At 38.2% G+C, this 19827-nt stretch overlaps 1 protein-coding gene and 1 pseudogene across 2 annotated transcripts; both read left to right on the forward strand.

The window, feature by feature from the left end:
- Positions 1-7054: 7054 nt before the first annotated feature.
- LOC308516441 (apoptosis inhibitor 5-like) lies at positions 7055-8628 on the forward strand (the record flags this gene model as incomplete). Its single annotated transcript, XM_081087399.1, is given in 3 exon segments — positions 7055-7177; positions 7179-7288; positions 7290-8628. Coding segments are annotated over 3 exon segments (1572 nt in total).
- Positions 8629-17535: 8907 nt separating this feature from the next.
- Positions 17536-18793, forward strand: LOC308517307 (G-protein coupled receptor 83-like; annotated as a pseudogene). Its single transcript has one exon. The product of its transcript is annotated as a G-protein coupled receptor 83-like (transcript).
- The last annotated feature ends 1034 nt before the right edge of the window (positions 18794-19827 follow it).

Consider the following 19827-nt stretch of genomic DNA (forward strand, 5'->3'; position numbering starts at 1 on the left):
ATACATAATTTTAGTAATAAATAAACAATAGTAAAATGATATAACAACAACAAACTTATGATATTAAAACAACACTGATGCAAATAATGACTGATAAAGTGATTAAACTTATTCTAATATCTCCCTGTATACCACATTAAGAGTAAAAACACTTTCAGAGTGCTTGTCTAATTTCCCTTGGGATGAAGTATTTACAACTTTAACGTTAATATCACATGGTCTTCGAACTCGAGAGAAAGCAACATATAACTGACCATGTGCGAAAACGGGTTCAAGTAGGAATATTCCTACTCTGTCTAGATTTTGTCCTTGTGGTTTATTAATAATCATCGCAAATGCTGGCATAACAGGAAACTGTCGTTGATTTAATTTAAATGGGAGACCATTGTCAGATGGGGACAAATCAATTCTTGGAATCAGAACAACCTCCCCCTCTGCAGATCCGGTTAATAATTCAGCTTCGATAATGTTATGTCGTAATCTTTTGATAATAAATCTGGTACCATTACAAAGACCCCATTTACTATTGAGATTTCTCAATAGCATGATGATTACACCCACTTTCAATTTTAAATTATGATACGGCATTCCTGAAGGAGTAATACTATTATGAAATTCGATGGGAAAATTTTCCTTTTTAGTATCATCTGTTGAGTCAATGGAATCATCACTCAAATATGTGTGAAACTCTCCATCAAGTATATCCAAAATTTCTTCATTTAAATTTTGAACATGCTAATTTTTTGTACAAAGGATTGCATGTTTAGATATATTTTTAATATTATCTATAGATATAGTATTTCCAAAGGTGGCTTCAATAATAGATTGGTTACAAATCATTTCATGGAGGATTTCAATAATATCCGTTCCTAAATGAAAATTGCTATCAAGTTTGCCATCCCCAACTTTTACTAACCACTCACTATAAGCAGAATCCTCTGCTCTCATATTTGTTGTAAGAGAAAACTTTCTGAAACATCCCCAAACATTGCAGTACTTTAAACTCATTTGTACTATGGCCGATCGCATAGCATGCGGTACAATATTGAGACATTGTCGAAAATCCCCTCCGAGAAGGAGAACTTTCCTACTAAATGCAACATTCAAATTCATAATTTTTCTTAGTAATCTATCTATGGCACTTATAGCATGACTGGATGCCATGGTGCATTCATCAATAATAAGAAGTTGGGCCTTTTTAACGATTTTAGCAACTTCGCTCTTTATATTGAGTCTAGAAATTGAAGTTTCATTTAATGGAATTGGTAATTTATATTGGGAATGAAAGGTTCTTCCACCAAGAAGTAAATTTGCAGCAATTCCTGTAGACGCTGTGGGTAAAACAGTACCACCACGACCTCTAATATAATGTGTTAAAACTTTATACAGATATGTTTTTCCACTACCACCTGGACCATCTAAGAAAAAGCATTTGGGGTGTACAGTTTGATCTTTGATGGCTGAAGTTATAGTCTGAAAGGCTGCCAACTGTTCATCATTCAGAGAATTTATCAAAACCTCTGCCCTTTGTTGCTCGTACAATTGATCACATGTATTTGCATTCATTAATAAAGGGTAGTCCGGAAGTTTGAAATGTGAACATTTCATTCCATGCAATGTGAATACCTCCTGAATTTCGTTAAGGGCATGCGTTTCACAGTTTACACAGGCACCTTCTCCTCGGTGTAATTTCCAACAGAAATATTCAATAAAATGAGATTTATTCTCATCCCAAAATTTGTCTGCAGCAGAAGGATATCCAAACACACATATATATACAAAAGTTGCCGTAGTTGTTCGGGCATATTAAGGATGATTGCATCGTCAATCATATCTTTCCAGATAGTGTCATCAAGTAATAATCCCTGGTGCTTAGCAACTTCATGAAATGTATCATAAGTTACACCTCCTATAGTTCGCAGATCCTCAAAACTTACTGCACCTTTTACATGCAGAAGCAAAAGTCTAAGGTAATATTGTTCTGGTTCTCTAAAGCTCACAGTGAGCAGTCTACCTAATACTTTATTCCCACCCTTTCGGCATTTTGTCCACAAAGAATTAGAAAACACATAATGCTGTGGAATCTCCCGATAATAATAATTACGTGCATCAGAGTCTTCTCTATTCAATAACAACCAAGCCATCAAAGTTGAGTTATGCCTTTTAGGGCTATCTAAAACTTCAGCAAAATCATCTGCATGAAAATGTAAATTCTGATCATTTGGCAAATGAATAGCTAATTTTGTGATTCCATGAGATTGGTCATGCATTCGCATTCCAAAAAGTCTCCAAACAGCCTCAGGAGCGCTCACATACCTGGAGTCAATGAAGTCCTGTACTTCGTCATGATTGATAATATTCTTTTTCAGAAATTTGAATATTTGCACAGTCGTGCCCTTTATAGATGTATTTAAATAGATATTTGACACTTCTAATTGATGCACAGACTTCAACATTTATAGGACAGTTATACTTGAGGCACAAATATGGGTCATAAGGGAAAATCCAAGTATTATCCACATTTTATTTCCAATAGAAATGGTGCTACCAGATCTTCGTTTGTATTTGGGATATCCATCAATATTTCCAATTGTCCCATTTTGAAATTCTTTTGGATAGCCCTTTGAACATTTTCCATTTTCCATATATAGACTACTTCGATTTTGCATTCCACATGGTCCATGTACCATATTTGATGTTACAATTTGAAAAAGTCGAAGACACTGGTTCTCATCTGGAATTTCTGCCTTAACTATACGGTCAATGTCATCTTCTGAACATAATTTGGACTCATTATCTAATATCAATAATATGTGAGCATGAAGCAGTTGGCGTTTCTGAAATTCAATGACATGAGTCTTATTTTTCAAAATAAATAGAATTTACATATATCACTTAAAAGAGCGTTCAGCTTAATATTAAAAACTCTGGCTACCAAGTCAGGTCTGTTTTCAACTTTTTGCCAGCGTTGTAAATTGTTTGCAATATCTGCCCATTTGGGGTTGCATGTCATGGTTATGAAGAAATCAGGTTTGCCATACTTCGTTACAATTGCCATAGCATCCTGATATCGTTGCTGCATATTTCTAGGACCACCCTCAAAAGATGATGGAAGTATTATCATTTTACCAATCGGCACATTGTCATTTTCAGATCTAGATTTGAGATAATCCATCAAACCACTATATTTTTCAACTCTCAACTTAGATTGGTTTGCTTTGATGAAATTTATCCGATTGGCCTCCATTTTTGAATACAAATCCACAATAAACTGTTGAGTTAATTTTCCTGCATTTAAAATAGGATTGAACGTGTCCCTCACAGAGAGATGAAATCCATAATACTGCATTTGTGTGAATCGTGTCCTTATATTTTGTTTAGTATTATTGTTGACTACACTGTCGTCTCTGAGTCTTAATGCAATATCTGTTCCCCAGCCTTTTTCACTATGTGGAAAAAGAATAGTATATGTCATTGCATCTAATGTAGAAAACAGGATAATGATTTGTTTCATTTTAGTGGCACTTGGATTATTAGGATCTGGTTTACAATGAATGAGCAAGTCCCTTTCAAAAGGAGGTTCTCCATCTTCGTTTCTGAATATGACAACTTTGGTTACATGGGGAAAATTATATCTACCTGGGTCACTGTTGTTATCGTATTTAATCGCTATTGTTACCTCTGTGGGAGGAATACCTTTTGCTGCTGCTTCATATTGGGCTTCCTTTTCTACCTCATGTAGCATCTTGTACAATTTTGTTAAATCATTTATTTCATTCATGAGGTTGTTGATGTTGATCATGAGTCTTTCTGAGCAGCCCTGGTTTTCTGGCATTGCTAATCTTTTACTTGTAGCTTTGGCTGTATCCAAAATACAGAGTTGAGCAAACTTCCAAGAAAAACCATCTGAAGGGTTTAAGTTCCAGTACGGTGATAAACTTTTCCGTGTATTCTAAAACAGTATGTCCCATATCCTGCATCGGGAGCAAAAGCAAAAGAACTGTTTATGGATCGGTTATTTTCCATGAAATTTTTACTGTCAGAATCTTCATTTGTCATTTATCTTTTTAAATATGCAGGGTAATCTGGAAAATGTATATCATTTGGACAGGCTTTCCCTTTGCTACAACATCGAGTAAATTTCCCATCAGATGGTTTTTCATCAGAGAAATTTAAGGATAGGCAAAATTCACATTGAACAGTCATTCCACCACAACTATGTTCGAGAATTGCATCCTCATGCACTCCATTTTAGCTGAGAAGGCAGTTCCTACCGGTATCGGTAGTACTTGTTGATGACTGTTTTCTAGACATATTCTGTCGTTGCCACTGCCTTCTTTCAACTTCAAAGGCATGTTTGTCTTTAGACATTTTCTGTTGAAGACGCCTCTGTTTTTTGGCTTCAGAGCGATGTTTTTTCAGTAGCTAGTCTTCAGATACATTCTGTCGCGGGCGCCGCCTTCTTTCAAGATCAGAGTCACGTTGCTCTGTAGACATTTTCTGTCAATAATGCCGGCATCTTTCAGCTGCAGAGGTATCTTGTATCAACCGTTTTTCTTTGGACATAGTCCTACCTCTCTACTGACACGGTCTGAGATGCAGGTGAATGAGAGTCCTGCCTGTCAGGCCACTGAGAGCTATGTGACTAACAGCTGATTCTGGATGATTCTGTGGGGGTGGGACTTCCTCCTCCCTGCTGTCAGTTTCCACAGCTGTCATGAGGAAGCTGGGTGACAGAGGAGCCACGCTGTCAATGGCCGCCTGGGTCAAACGCTGGAGGGCTGGATGAAGGCAGGGCAGGTGGCAGATTGCTGCGGTACCACCCGCCAGCCCCAGGTCCCCCACAGGAGGGCTGGATGAGGGCGGGGCGGGTGCCCGATCGCCGGGGTCCTGCCCGCCAGCCCTGGGTCGGGTTGTACATGGAACGCCCGCCACCCCAGGTCACAGATAGCAGGCCTATATGGCAGTGGGGCAGGTGGAATGGCACTGTCCCATCGTGCCTGCAGTATGCAAATTAGCCGCCATCTTTGTTGATGGCTAATTTGCATATCACGCTGATTAGCCAATGGGAGGCGTAGGGAAGGTATGGTCAATTACCATGTTTGTCTATTATTAGATTAGATTGTAATCAATGTCAAAATAGCATTTGTTCTAACAATAGTCATTTTTAAAGAAAGTAAGCATGTTTGTCACTACTTCTTTTTTAAAAATATATTTTTATTGATTTCAGAGAGGAAGGGAGAGAAAGAGAGATAGAAGCATCAATAATAAGAAAGCATCATTGTTCGGCTGCCTCCTGCACTCCCCGCACTGAGGATTGAGCCTGTAACCTGGGCATGTGCCCTGACTGGAAATTAAACCATGACCTCTTGGTTTATAGGTCAACGCCCAACCATTGAGCCACACCAGCTGGACTATCACTACTTCTTACATTTCTATGGTAACTTTCCTCCAAATAACATGATATAATTTGGTATTTAGCATTGAGACTGATTCATAGATTTTTTTTTATTTTTTTATTTTTTTTAAATATATTTTATTGATTTTTTACAGAGAGGAAGGGAGAGAGATAGAGAGTTAGAAACATCGATGAGAGAGAAACATCGATCAGCTGCCTCCTGCACATCTCTTACTGGGGATATGCCCGCAACCCAGGTACATGCCCTTGACCGGAATCGAACCTGGGACCTTTCAGTCCGCAGGCCGACGCTCTATCCACTGAGCCAAACCGGTTTCGGCTGATTCATAGATTTTGAAGTGAATTGTAAATGAATAAAAATAAGCTGTTATAGGTAAAGTCTGGAGTGTGTTGTGAGAAGTCATACACTTTGATGTAACTGAAGTGGTAATAGCATAGAAATAGATAAAGGAGAGCCAAGGATGCAGGAGAGGGGACATCGGACTGTAAATTTTAAATGATATCACATTTTTACAGTTTACCAGGGTTAAAAGAAAATATTACAGTGAGTGCATATTTTATTGTTCAAGTTTGCAAAAACACTTAGCAGATACTACTTCAGTTATTGTATTAGAAAATAAGAAATAATAATTATAACATTATTAATTCTTAATAATTATTACTGATATCACAATAACCAATATTTACATTATATTTTAAGATATTAGATATTGGGAGCTGAAAACGACCCTTCTTATTTGAATTACTGTTGGTCTCCCTAGAGTCATTGTTTAAAATGGTAATTACTTACAAGAATTGGGTTTATAGAATGTTAGTTGTTTTTGATGACATGCTATAAATTAGCAACTGGAGGCCAGTCTTTGAAGCTTAAATAGGAACTAAATTAAAACAGCTATTATAACTCCATTTTAGTCCAGGATTCCTAAACCAACTCATATTTTATAACAATAGAGGTTAGTATAAAGGAAAAGGAATGGGTAAACTTTGATGCATCTCTTTGGAGTTTCAATAGGATATCCTTTCTTCCTCTCCTTTGTAGAATCTTGTGATATACATCACTCTCATCTGGATTAAAATATTCTTAACAAATTTTTCCATGGAGTCAGAGTGATATATCTATTTTACAATATTCATCAACTATACATTAAATATGAAGTGGCCCTTTACCCATTATTAATTCTGATATTGCTTAAGCAATCACTGTTCACAATCACACATGATTTAACACTTCTTAGTTGGTTAATAAGGGCCAGTTCACTATTCATCCTGTTTTCCTGAACCAATGGATTTGTGGATTACATGAAAAATTAATGATAAAGTACTTGGAAATTCTTATATTCAGTAATTGCAAAATCTCTGATTTTCAAGAGTGAAGAGATAAAAATATAATTCAAATACATGGTTTATCACTAAATTCATGGGATTCTTATACTTCAGTTGCTGTTTTAGTAACTGAAGATTTTTCTGAATGACTTTCTGAGATAAATACTATGCAGTAGAGCCTGTATAAAGGTGGAAATTCTGAGAGGCTTCACAGTGCGGCTCGCGGGCTGGGGGCAGGAACTTCGGGGGCGGCGGTGGAGCCGGCGCGGACAACGACGACCGCAGGAGCGAACTCTCGGCTTGTCGCTCGCCATGCCGACCGTGGAGGAGCTCTACCGCAACTATGGCATCCTGGCCGATGCCACGGAGCAAGTGGGCCAGCATAAAGATGCCTATCAAGTGATATTGGATGGTGTGAAAGGTGGTACCAAGGAAAAAAAGATTAGCAGCTCAGTTTATTCCAAAATTCTTTAAGCATTTTCCAGAATTGGCTGATTCTTCTATCAATGCACAGTTAGACCTCTGTGAGGATGAAGATGTATCAATTTGACGGCAAGCAAATTGAGCTTCCTCAATTTGCCACTGGAGAAAATCTTCCCCGAGTGGCAGATATTCTAACCCAACTTTTGCAAACAGATGACTCTGCAGAATTTAACTTAGTGAACAATGCCCTATTAAGTATATTTAAGATGGATGCAAAAGGGACTTTAGGTGGCTTATTCAGCCAGATCCTTCAAGGAGAAGACATTGTTAGAGAACGAGCAATCAAATTCCTTTCTACAAAACTTAAGACTTTACCAGATGAGGTCTTAACAAAGGAAGTAGAGGAACTTATACTAACTGAATCCAAAAAGGTCCTAGAAGATGTGACTGGTGAAGAATTTGTCCTGTTCATGAAGATACTGTCTGGCTTAAAGAGCTTACAGACAGTGAGTGGAAGACAGCAACTGGTAGAGTTGGTGGCTGAACAGGCTGACCTAGAACAAACCTTCAACCCGTCAGATCCCGACTGTGTGGACAGGCTCTTACAGTGCACTCGGCAGGCGGTACCCCTCTTCTCGAAAAATGTGCATTCCACAAGGTTTGTGACTTACTTCTGTGAGCAGGTTCTACCTAACCTCAGCTCCTTAACTACTCCAGTGGAGGGTCTTGATATACAGTTGGAGGTATTGAAACTGTTGGCGGAAATGAGTTCATTTTGTGGTGACATGGAAAAGCTAGAAACAAATTTAAGGAAATTGTTTGATAAGCTATTGGAGTACATGCCTCTCCCTCCAGAAGAAGCAGAAAATGGGGAGAATGCTGGTAATGAAGAACCTAAGCTGCAATTCAGTTATGTGGAATGTTTGTTGTACAGCTTCCACCAGTTGGGTCGAAAACTTCCAGATTTCTTAACAGCCAAACTGAATGCAGAAAAGCTCAAAGATTTTAAAATTAGGCTGCAGTACTTTGCACGGGGCCTGCAGGTTTATATCAGACAGCTTCGCTTGGCTCTCCAGGGTAAAACAGGCGAAGCCTTAAAAACAGACGAGAACAAGATTAAAGTTGTTGCATTGAAAATAACAAATAACATCAATGTTTTAATCAAGGATCTCTTCCACATTCCTCCCTCTTATAAGAGCACAGTAACATTATCCTGGAAACCTGTACAGAAGGTTGAAATTGGGCAAAAGAGGGCCACTGAAGATACAACTTCTGGTTCACCACCCAAGAAATCTCCAGCAGGACCAAAAAGAGATGCAAGGCAGATTTATAATCCTCCTAGTGGGAAATATAGCGGCAATTTGGGCAACTTTAATTATGAGCAGAGAGGAGCCTTCAGGGGAAGTAGAGGTGGCCGAGGTTGGGGAGCACGAGGAAATCGTAGTCGGGGAAGACTCTACTGAATAAGACATCTCATTCTTCAGCATCGTCATGAGCTTAACATACTTAAATTCTACTACTCATTGGATTGCCAGGGATGTCCCTTAAAAGGACTGCTGCCTTCAGCTAAAAACTTATTGTTCTTTATACCTTTGTATGTATGATCTACTTTTGTAACAGACCATGGTTGTGTCCAAGGTAAAACCACAGCGATATTTCTGGATGCTTTGTGCGCAATCTTGTTTTTGCAATATCATCATTATTCAGACTTCATATTGTGAATCTTTTAAACATCTTAATAATTTGTTGAGAGCTATTCAAATCTAAAATATAATGAAATTCTATTTCTGATAACTGGTAAAGGTGATCAGTTTTGAAAGCTTACTGATTTTCTTCTCCCCTCTGTCCTTTCCCCCCAATATATAGAGAAGAGTAATGGTCAATTTTAACGTTTGGTTTTCATTGGGTTTTTTAATAAAGCTGCTAGGCAATGCTTCAGCATTCCTACCTAGTGTACTAAGAGCAAAATACTTAAATGTAGAAATATTACATTTTTAGGAGAATGTAAGCTGCTTTGCACTGCTTACTTAACTCTTCTCCATATGTTGTGATAAGCTTTTGAATATGGGATCTTACTATTTGAATAGAAATGTGTATGTATAATATACATACATACATACATAAGATATATATATGTGTGTGTGTGTGTATATATATATACATATATATATGCATGCTGATGACACAACATAAATCATTTTTTAAAATTCCAGGAACAGGTAATCTTTGACATGGTGATTACCCTTTTGAGGCTGAATCCATTATTAACTTGTTATCTAGGTTTTCTTCCCAGTAGTGAGGGATTTTGAGTCCGTTGCACTTACATGATTATTGTTATTTAAAACTGAAAATAAACAAAGGCTGCATTTTCAAAGATGAGTTTGGCGATCCCTTTTGGAGAAATACAGCCAAAATACTGAATCTGATGTACATATAGGTTTCTACAGGATGACACAGAATAATTTAGAATTTGGGAATTGAATAACCAGGGCAATCCAGGAAAAGTGACTTGATAACATGTTCTACCAGTAACAAGGGATTCTCTCTGTTTGCTTTTGCCACTTTGAAGATTTAACTTCTCAGGTTATTAATCAAAATTATTGTATAAGTTAGCCAATAGAATATTTAGGTTAAAAAACAGATGGGGGGTTTGTGGAGTGTTTAATGTCATGGGCATTTTTGGTAGCATAGGTCCTTAGCTCTGCATTTGAATGTTTCATATATTTTTGTTTCACAGTTAATATTCCCTCCCCAAGTTTGCTACTCAAATTCAGTGTCTGAGTAACATTTTCTAGTAGTTTGGCATATTTTTTGAGGAATAGTTAGTAATTCCAGTGGCAGTGTCTTCAATACTGTTAACCCTTACATTGGGGAAAAAACAAAACCCCTTTGTTAGAAATACTGCACATGTTTATGGGATAAATATTTTTTGAAGACTAGAATTATACAAGTGAGCATAAGAAATTGGTCAGCTTGATTATGGAGTGGTGGCAATAATCTAAACATTCCAAAAGACAATGAGCTGAACCTAAGCTACCTTGGAATCTGAACAGACATAGGAATATGGAATTGCTATTTGAAAACTGTGACCAGGTGGCCGAAAGCCATTTCAAGTATAGGAACTATATTAGGACTACAATTATATAAATTTGAACTTTAGGGGTAACTTTTCCTCTCTTTTTTAAAGAGTATTGTAAACTCAAAGCTGAGCAGAATTGACTCTACTTTAAGTTTGATATTGAGTTGACTGTGTTTCTTCCTTTGCCGCCTCATTGTTCCCCTTCCCTTTCCTAAGGCAATAATGCGCAACTTAGGTTACTTTTGCTTCAAAAATTTGAATGAAAAACTTCATGTCATGATTGTTTTTCTTTTGCAAGACATCTGTTTATCACATTGTTCAAAAGTAAGTGTTTCCTTATGCTTTTGAAATAAATTTCCTTTTGTAATTAAAAAAAAAAAAAAAGGTGGAAATTCTTAGGTATTTGAGAACCAGCATTTTATTTTATACAAATTAACTAAATCGTATAGGTTTTTTATAATATAAAATGTTTAAAGTGTTTATTCTTTTATCAAAATTGTTTTGGGGAAATAATAAATTTTATTTTCCATTCTTAGGAATTCATAAAGATTATTTGCACCTATTTAAAAAGCTCAGGAGTTTTTCTGTTAGAGATTGAATTGCATTTGTTTAGAATATAAAACAATAAAAGAAAAATTAACATTTCCCCTACAGAATACCAAACAATATCTCAAAAAAAAAAAAAAAAAAGGTAGGTGTTGAGGAACACTAACAGAAATATTTAAGGACAGATGCTTTGTTTTCTGGGACACTAACAAAAGATTGTGATTTTGGTTGAAGCATAATTTTTGGAAAAGCAGAAACAGGGTGTTTTTCTTTACCCATTCTGATTTTCAATCTTCTGCCCTTGCCTATGTTGTCTTAACTCCACTTTGTGTGGGAAAACAACAAGCAGTTGGTGTCAATGTTAGAGCTGATCAACAATTTCTACTTCATACATCTGAGATAAAAGCAGCCATCTTTAACAACAAAATAAACAAAAAGTAATGCTACTACTGTCAATAGAATATACATATTATAAAGAGCCAATTTTATCAAATTTATCACATTACTTTGAAAATAAGAAAAAGAAAATGTGCTATTAGACTTCTCATTTTATCAGTAGTATATTGTCATGATAACTCCTTTAATTATGCCAAGGTTTCATTAAAGTGCTCTTCCATGACCACATATTATACTTTATAATAATTTGATGTCACTTATAGAAGGAATTAAATTAATGATTTTAATAACACCTTTAACCTTCCTTCAGTTAGTTCTGCATGATAAACAATATAATAACTGTTTTTAAAAGCATCTTTTAATTGGTCATCACACTAATTCTTTTATAGAGTAATAAATTGTAAAAGCCATTCCTCTTATTTGCCCTGTGTACACTGTAATTACTTTTCAGCATGTTTGAAAAGGAGTACTAATGCAGACTTAAATTAGCATTGTTATACTAAATTAATTGTAAAATACCTAACCACATATGCATTGCACTATTAATTCAACTACGTTCTCACATGGGCATACTATACAAAACATGTAGAGTGGTATTTTCTCTAGTTGAATAATGAATAATGAAATGCATGGTATGTAAAACTAAAAAAGAAGAAATCCATAATGCATGAATGCTAGATAATGATATGTTTACATGGAAATTTGACAACCTTTTCAACAGAAATTATTTTAGCAGAGTTTGGGATAGAGAAAGACATTTAAATTTTTTACATTTTAGTAGATTGCTATGAATTATGTTTTTAACTGACTGCAAAGGAATTGAAGTTAATTACCAAAATAAGCATAATGCTTTTTGCAATCAATCAGAGAGCCTGACACAGACAAGTGGTACAATTTCCAATTACAAAAACTGCAAGGCTATCACTCTACTTCCTCATGGAATTTAGAGGATGGGTAGGGAGGTGGGGGTGACCAACAGGAATGGAAACCATCAAATCTCCAATTAAAAGTAAATAGAAAAAAAATGTAAGACTCGTGGACACAGATGACAATATGGTAATTGCCAGAAAGTAGAGGTAGGTTTGGGGAGTTAGAAGAAGATAAATGGGGGATAAAAGGTGTTGGAAGGAGACTTGACTTGGGGTGGTAAATACACAATACAATATACAAATGATATATTATAGAATTGTGTACCTGAAACCGGTATAATTTTATTAACCCATGTCACCCCAATAAATTCAATAAAAAATAAATTGTAAAAAAGTAGAAAATAGAAAATTCACATATCATTGTAGATATCTAAGACATATTAAAATGTTTGGGTGCAAAAAAGTACAGTATAAGGAATACAGAAAATAGAATAGTAAGTGTGAAATTATACTTAGATATTTTTTTCATTGTGCTCAAGTTGAAGTATAATAGAAAATCAAAATTGTGCTTTGAAGAAAAATCCACTGTTATCCTGTATAATAAAAACCTAATATGCAAATCAACTGAACTGTGGAATGACCAATGGAATGACCAGTCACTATGATGTGCACTGACCACCAGGGGTCAGATGCTCAATGCAGGAACTGCCCCAGCCTGCAGGCTCCAACCAACAGTGGCAGTGGGGGACAGGGCCAACAAGAGGGTGACACCAGGCCAGCCAAGGCAGATGCCAGCAGGTGCCCCCCTGATTGCCCTGCCAGTTGCCCCACAGATCAGGCCTGATTGCCGGCCAAGCCTAGGGACCCTACTGTGCACAGGGCCTCTAGTTTAACTAATAGGATGATATATAACTTACTTTTATTTAGAATAAATTCATAGAAAATACATCTTAATGATATGCAAATAATTTGTTAGAAAATTGATTCACAATTTGAATAGTAAAATATGTCAGTATAAAGGGATATGTTATATTTTATTAATAATATGATACTTGTTTCCAATTTTAACATATATGAGTTAAGAATATATCTCATAAGTGAAATTAAGATGAGAAGTAAAGAATTTAAAATGGAAGTTAATAGGAATAATAAAAAAAAATTATCCTATGTCCACTAGCCAAGTTAAGCAATAGAACATCAGCCACATTGTGCATCTGCTGTGTGTTCTGCCTCCCTCTCTCACTATAGCAATAGTTAACAAATTAGCCAAGTATGGATTTTTATAACTTTTCTGCTTTTCTTATAGTTTTAATATACATATATATCCCCCAAATATATAGTGTTTTGTATGGTATGTGCGTTTTTTAACTTTATAAATGTTTCATGATTTATGCACTTTTTTTTTCACTTAATACTCTGGTTCTGAATTTCATTTATGTGAATGTCTGTAACAGTAGTTGCTATGGACTAAATTGTATCCCCCCACCAAAGCTCATATGTATAGTCCTACAACCCAAGGTGATTGTATTTAGATGTAGGGCCTTAAAGAGGATAAATAAAGTTAAATGAGGTCATAGGGTGGAACTGTAATTCAATGGAATCAGTGTCATTATAGGAAGAGAGAGACACCTGAGCTCTCTTTCATTTTTCTGCCAATATATCCCATAGGGGAAACCAATAGAACATGTCATTTTGAAGAACTCCAAATATCTTTATATGTCAAACCCTGATTACTTTTTGTTGTTGTTGTTAATACTCACCCAGGGATATTTTTCCCATTGATTTTTAGAGAGAGTGGAAGGGGTGGGGTGGAGGAGGAGAGAGAAAGACCAATGTGAGAGAGATAGATCTTTTGTTTACCTCCCTCATGCCCTCCAACCAAGGCTGGGGATCTAACCTGCAAAGCAGATACGTTCCCTTGACTGAGAATTGAACCTGCAACTCTTTAGTGTGCAGGCAGATGCTCCAACCACTGTATCACTCCAGCCAGGGCTATTCTTCCTTTTTTTGTAAGCGGCTTTATTTAGGAAAGATAACATGATTGTGTGCTAACTTGAACAGTAGGTAGTACAACAATTAATTTGAAAATTTCAATTTTGAAATTTCCTGCAAGATTTAAATTCCATTTATATACATACTGTTTTTTCCTCAGACCTCTCACTTCAGGCTGGAGTTGACCAGAAATATGGCTTATAGTTTCCCTGAAATCATTCTTGGGCTCTAGACAAGGTGCTGCATCTTTGAGTTAACAAGGAAATTACTGGTAATAGCTCTTCTTAAATCTGGAGGCTTTTCAGTGGTATAAAGGAAAGAGCTGTTCCACTTTCAGCTATTTACAGAAATTCAACCCTGGGTAGATCAGTGGGTATCATAAAATAGATGCCACCATCTTGGTGACCTGGATTAACTGTCAGAGGCAGGTGAATTCTTCAGGATTGGTGATGAGGTGCTGAAGCACCACTGTAATGCTGGATTTGCAGAAGGATGGGTCTTGTCCCATCCTCCACTCAGTAAACTCTTTTGAGCTGAACTACATTCCAAAAGGTCTCTTGTTTTTTTCTGGTGCTCAAAACTGCTCAAGAACCCTGCGGAAAAGAAAACATTAGGTTAGCACTGGGTTGTTTTGCAAATGCTTTGTTTCCTGAAATGTCTGGTTACTCTTGAAGGAATTAAATGTCCTGTTCTCATTTGGGGAGCTGCATAAATGTTTAGAGAAGGCCTAATTTATGTACTTTTCTGTATTTCAAAATTTTTTTGTTTTGTTTTGTTGTTAATCCTCACCTGAGGATATATTTTTTCCTATTGATTTTTAGAGAGAGTGGAAGGGAGAGGAAGAGAGAGAGAGAGAGAGACATTGATGTGAGAGAGACACATTGATTGGTTGTCTCCCACATGCACCCTGACCAGGGCTGGGGACTGAGTCTGCAACTAAAGTATGTGCCCTTGACCAGAATTGATTCGGACCCTTCAATCCAAGGGCTGATACTCCAACCATGGACCCAAACTGGCTAGGGCTTTATCTCAGAAATATTTTTAATGAGTTACTATTTTATAGTTCTCCTTTGTAGGCTGAAGTGAAGATTTGGGTAATTAAATCTTCTAAGTAATGAATAAAGAATTTAAAATTATCTCAGATATTATTTTTCCTAAATCTTTCATTCTTTGTGTGCTCTGTTAGACTTATTGAAAAAATATTGAATTTATTCAACATGACATAAGAATAATATGGGGAAAAAGGAGAGGTAATTAACATGAAACTATAAGTATTTAGGAGCATATTAGCTAAAAATAAATAAATTAGGGATAGGCACTTGAAATGGATGATTTCTAAAACTATTAAGGTAGTTATTAGTAATTCAACCAATCATGTAAATAAATTTTTAAAAATTACCAAAGGGAAACAAAACTAAAATAAGGTATACTTCTGCTTGGCTGGTGTGGCTCAGTGGTTGAATATTATTCTCATGAACCAGAAGGTCATGGTTCAATTCCTGGTCAGTACACATTCCTGGGTTGAGGGTTTGGTTCCCAGTAAGAGGGATGCAGAAGGCAGCCAATTGATGTTTCTCATCAATGTTTCTATATCTCTATCCCTCTCCCTTCCTCTCTCTAAAATCAATACAAATATACTTTAAAAAGTAAGTAAATAAAATAAGGTAGAGTTATATAAATAATGAAAGGGAAAAATATGTAAATGTTATAAATATGTTTTTAATACCTCAGAGTTAAAAATTAAGCTTAAAATCAAATGAATACCAAGACTGAAAAATAAAATAAAACAGGCATCACTTCAGAAATGAAAATTAATGTGAAGAATATTTTAACAGAAAAACCAAATCTAACAAAAGAAAATTATTTTACTGTGAAGAGAATGACAAAAAAAACATTCTCAAAAAAGGAGGAGGGAGAGAAGAAATGTTTTATGTACAAATTGTCAAAAGATATGATTTTTCAAAAATAATTTCAAGATTAGAAATACATTTTGAATCATTTGTGTTGATTATTCCATGGATAGTAAACCCCAGACACAGAACACAAAGCATTTATTCTGCTTTTACCATAAGGCTTATACTCTTTTGCTTCCAGATTTCAGCTTGTACAGGTCTTGTGTCTAAGTTTCCTTAGTGTGGACATAATATTTACCTGGAAATAGTTTGTCTCTGCTCTTCAGGCCTTTCTTGAATCTCTGTTAAATGTTCCAGGTGTTCAAGGAAGTCACAACTCATGTTGCCACAACTCTATGTGCTTCCCTTGTACCTGTTCTTCCAGATGCTATTATTTCCCCAGAAGCTAGTTCTTTGCTTGGTCTCATGAAGCTCTACCTACAAAGACCCTTAGTGGGTAATGGTAGTTGTCTGTGAGAGATCACAGTGAAAAGAAAAGCAAACCGCCCTGACCGGTTTGGCTCAGAGGATAGAGTGTCGGCCTGCGGACTCAAGGGTCCCAGGTTCGATTCCGGTCAAGGGCATGTACCTTGGTTGCGGGCACATCCCCAGTAGGGAGTGTGCAGGAGGCAGCTGATCAATGTTTCTGTCTCATTGATGTTTCTAACTCTCTAACCCTCTCCCTTCCTCTCTGTAAAAAATCAATAAAATATATTTAAAAAAAAAAAAAAGAAAAGAAAAGAAAAGCAAACCAAGGGAAGCCGACAATTGCCTGAGCTACTTGTTTGCTTGTCTGGAGGTACATTGCCACCCCCGCTTACAGACAGATAAGAAGGCAACAGAACAGGAGCATCTGACTAACACATATCATAATTCAGGGACATGGAGGAATTTGCAAGACAGACTAGAGAAAAGGAACCAGAGAAAAATTCCAGAAATTTGAATAAGGTTTCCCTTAAGTCTTTGACTATAAACTAAGTGTAGGGAAGGGAAAATAATTTTCTTTCTATCCTTTTAAGTTCTTGGATGAGAACACTGTGTAATAAAAGATGGGTTAATGAGAAAATATAATTTTAATTATGTATGCATGTTCAAATGGGAGCCCCACAAAAATACGAGACTCATAAGGTGGCCAGATGATTGAGGCTTATGTAACATCTTCAGCTAAGGAAAGATATATGGATTTGTGGTTTCAAAGAGGGGAAGACAATTAAATTCATAGGAAGATAAGAAGATGAAACATTTGGTAAACAAAGGTTGCTCTGTCCTTCAGGCGTAAACTTCACCTCTCCTGGTACAGGCCCCCCTTCTAATGTAAATCTCCCTTACAAAAGGGTAACTTCTCTGTTTTCAGAGCTTCTCCTGCGTCTGCAACTCCTCAAAATAATCCTTATGCCAAAGAGGCATGTTTTGAGGTGGCATATTCTGCTACATACACAAGCTATGTAACAAGAGTAAAATGGGCAGACAGAGGGAGGCCGGGACAAGCAGGTGCCCGTCAGGTGTGGAGAGCCCCAGAGGTCCCTTCTCGCCTGCCCACCAGAAGCCCATCAGGGACATCAGTGTGGTCCAGTGCGGGTTGGAGGCCCCTGAAAAATGGTCCCTCACTGGGCGTTGCTCCTTCTCCTCCCCTTGGCTGGAGCCACGGAGCGCTCCGAGGGCCAGGAGGACAGGTTGGACCAGGCCCTGCTGTGGCCCTGGCCGCCCCCAACACCTTGTGCTTCTTCTGGAACATCTACACCTTCTGCGACTGGCAAACCTTTGTGGGCCGGTGGTGCTAAGGGGCAGGTCCCAGAACCCATGGTGGCTTACTCCTTCATCATTGTCTTCTCGCTCTTTGGCAGTTTCCTGATCTGTCATGTCATCTTCAAGAACCAGCAAATGCAGCCGGCCACCAGCCTCCTTGTCGTCAACCTGGCCATCGCCGACGTAATGATCACACTTCTAAGCACCCCTTCACTTTGGTCCGCGTTGTGAACAGCCCACGGGTGTTCGGGAAAGGTATGTGCCACATCAGCCGCTTCGCCCAGTACTGCTCCCTGCCCATCTCTGTCCTGATGGTGACAGCCATTGTCTTGAACCACCACCAGGTCATTATGCATCCATTGCAACCCCGGATCTCCAACACAAAAGGTGTCATCCACTTCGAAGACTCTGGACCCTGGCCATCTTCTTTTCACTCCCACGTGCTATCTGCCAGAAATTATTTACCTTCAAGTACAGGGAGGACATAGTTCACTCTCTATGCCTGCCGGACTTTCCTGAGCCACCTGACCTCTTCTGGAAATACCTGGACATGTCCACCTTCATCCTGCTTTACACCCTACCCCCCTCATCATCTCTGTAGCCTATGCCGTGTGGCCAAGAAGCCGTGGTTGGACAACACAATCGGGCAACACAATCAGCGACGTGACTGCAGAGCAGTGCCTGACCTTGCAGGGCAAGAAGAAGAAGGCCATCAAGATGCTGATGCTGGTGGTGGTCCTATTTGCCCTCTACTCTGGTTCTCCCTCAACTGCTACCTCCTCCTGTCCAGCAAGGTCATCCATACCAACCATGTCCTCTACTTAGCCTTCCATTGGTTTGCCATGAGCAGCACCTGCTACAACCCTTTCATCTACTGCTGGCTTAACGAGAACTTCAAGTTGGAATTGAAGGCATTACTAAGCATGTGTCAGAGGCTACCGAAGCCTTGGGAGGAGAGGCCACCCTCTCCAGGCCCTTCCTTCAGGATGGCTTGGACAGAGTAAGGCAAGTCGGAGGGCTCCAGTAGCCTACAACCTCCTGCCCTTCCCCAACCCCGTCTGGGAAGACAGACCTATTGTCTGTGGAGCACATCATGGTGATGAGTTAGAGGAGGGTGGGAAGAGATGAGGCGAGGGCTCTGTCTACAGCTGAGATTGGGAAAGGGCCTGAGTACAGAGCCTGGAAAAGAGCCTGTCTTCTCATCCATGACCTTCACCATGCTGGAAACAAGTTCCTGCAGAAGCTGTAGGACTCTCGAGTTCCTAGGAAACTGTTTAGCTTCCTAGTCACATTTGGCGTGAAGACTAAAAGGCACCTATCAACTAGACACATGTTTGTGAATTTCTGTGTAAGCAATGCTGTGAGGCATATCACCTTGGTTCCTGAGCCAGAGAACAAGACAATTTCAGCCCAGATGGCGGCTGAGTCAGTCAACTGCCTCCAACTGTCAGGCAGCTGCCTTACCACCCTCCCTGCCACTGAGCATCCTTAAGGACACCTGAGTCATTGGGTGTGGCTGACCCAGATGCACAGAGCTGAGCTTGAAGAAGCTCATTGAACAGTGCAAGGTTAGTGAACCAGTTGGCACGGAGGTTTTCATGCCTTGCTTTCTGAAGTCATGGGACCAGGATGAATCACAATTCCATGGTGGCCTGGCCTGATATTTGACAAAAAAGGACTAATGCAATATCTTAAAACAACAACAAAATTTATTACTAAAACTTTGGAAAATTCAGAAAAGCATAAAGAAGAAAATAAAAATCACCCTCTTCTCACAACATGTGATAAGTTGTTAGCTGTGAATTTATTTGCAACTTTTTATTTTGTGCCTGTGTGCATTTCATTTCATTATGAACTGCACTTTCCCATGTAGAGATAAGCAAGAAATGGGCGGAGTAGAGAACTCTTGAGCCTCTATCCCGGGAATAGTGTCCTCCACTATTAGTGTCCACCACTAACAGAAGAGTTGGAAAAAGAGGTGGGAGAGGAACACAAGGAGTAGACTGTCACGGAGCAGACAGACTGCCTTCCTCTTGTAGTCAGTGGTGAGGGGGCCTGGCTGCAGTGCCTCTTTTCAGATGGTAGCTATTGTGATGAGCCAAGAACAAAGCTCATCCAAGAGCCATAATTCCTTCTCTCCTT

The sequence above is a fragment of the Myotis nattereri genome (assembly GCF_964212035.1).
Source record: "Myotis nattereri genome assembly, chromosome: 3".
In the NCBI taxonomy this organism is placed as follows: domain Eukaryota; kingdom Metazoa; phylum Chordata; class Mammalia; order Chiroptera; family Vespertilionidae; genus Myotis; species Myotis nattereri.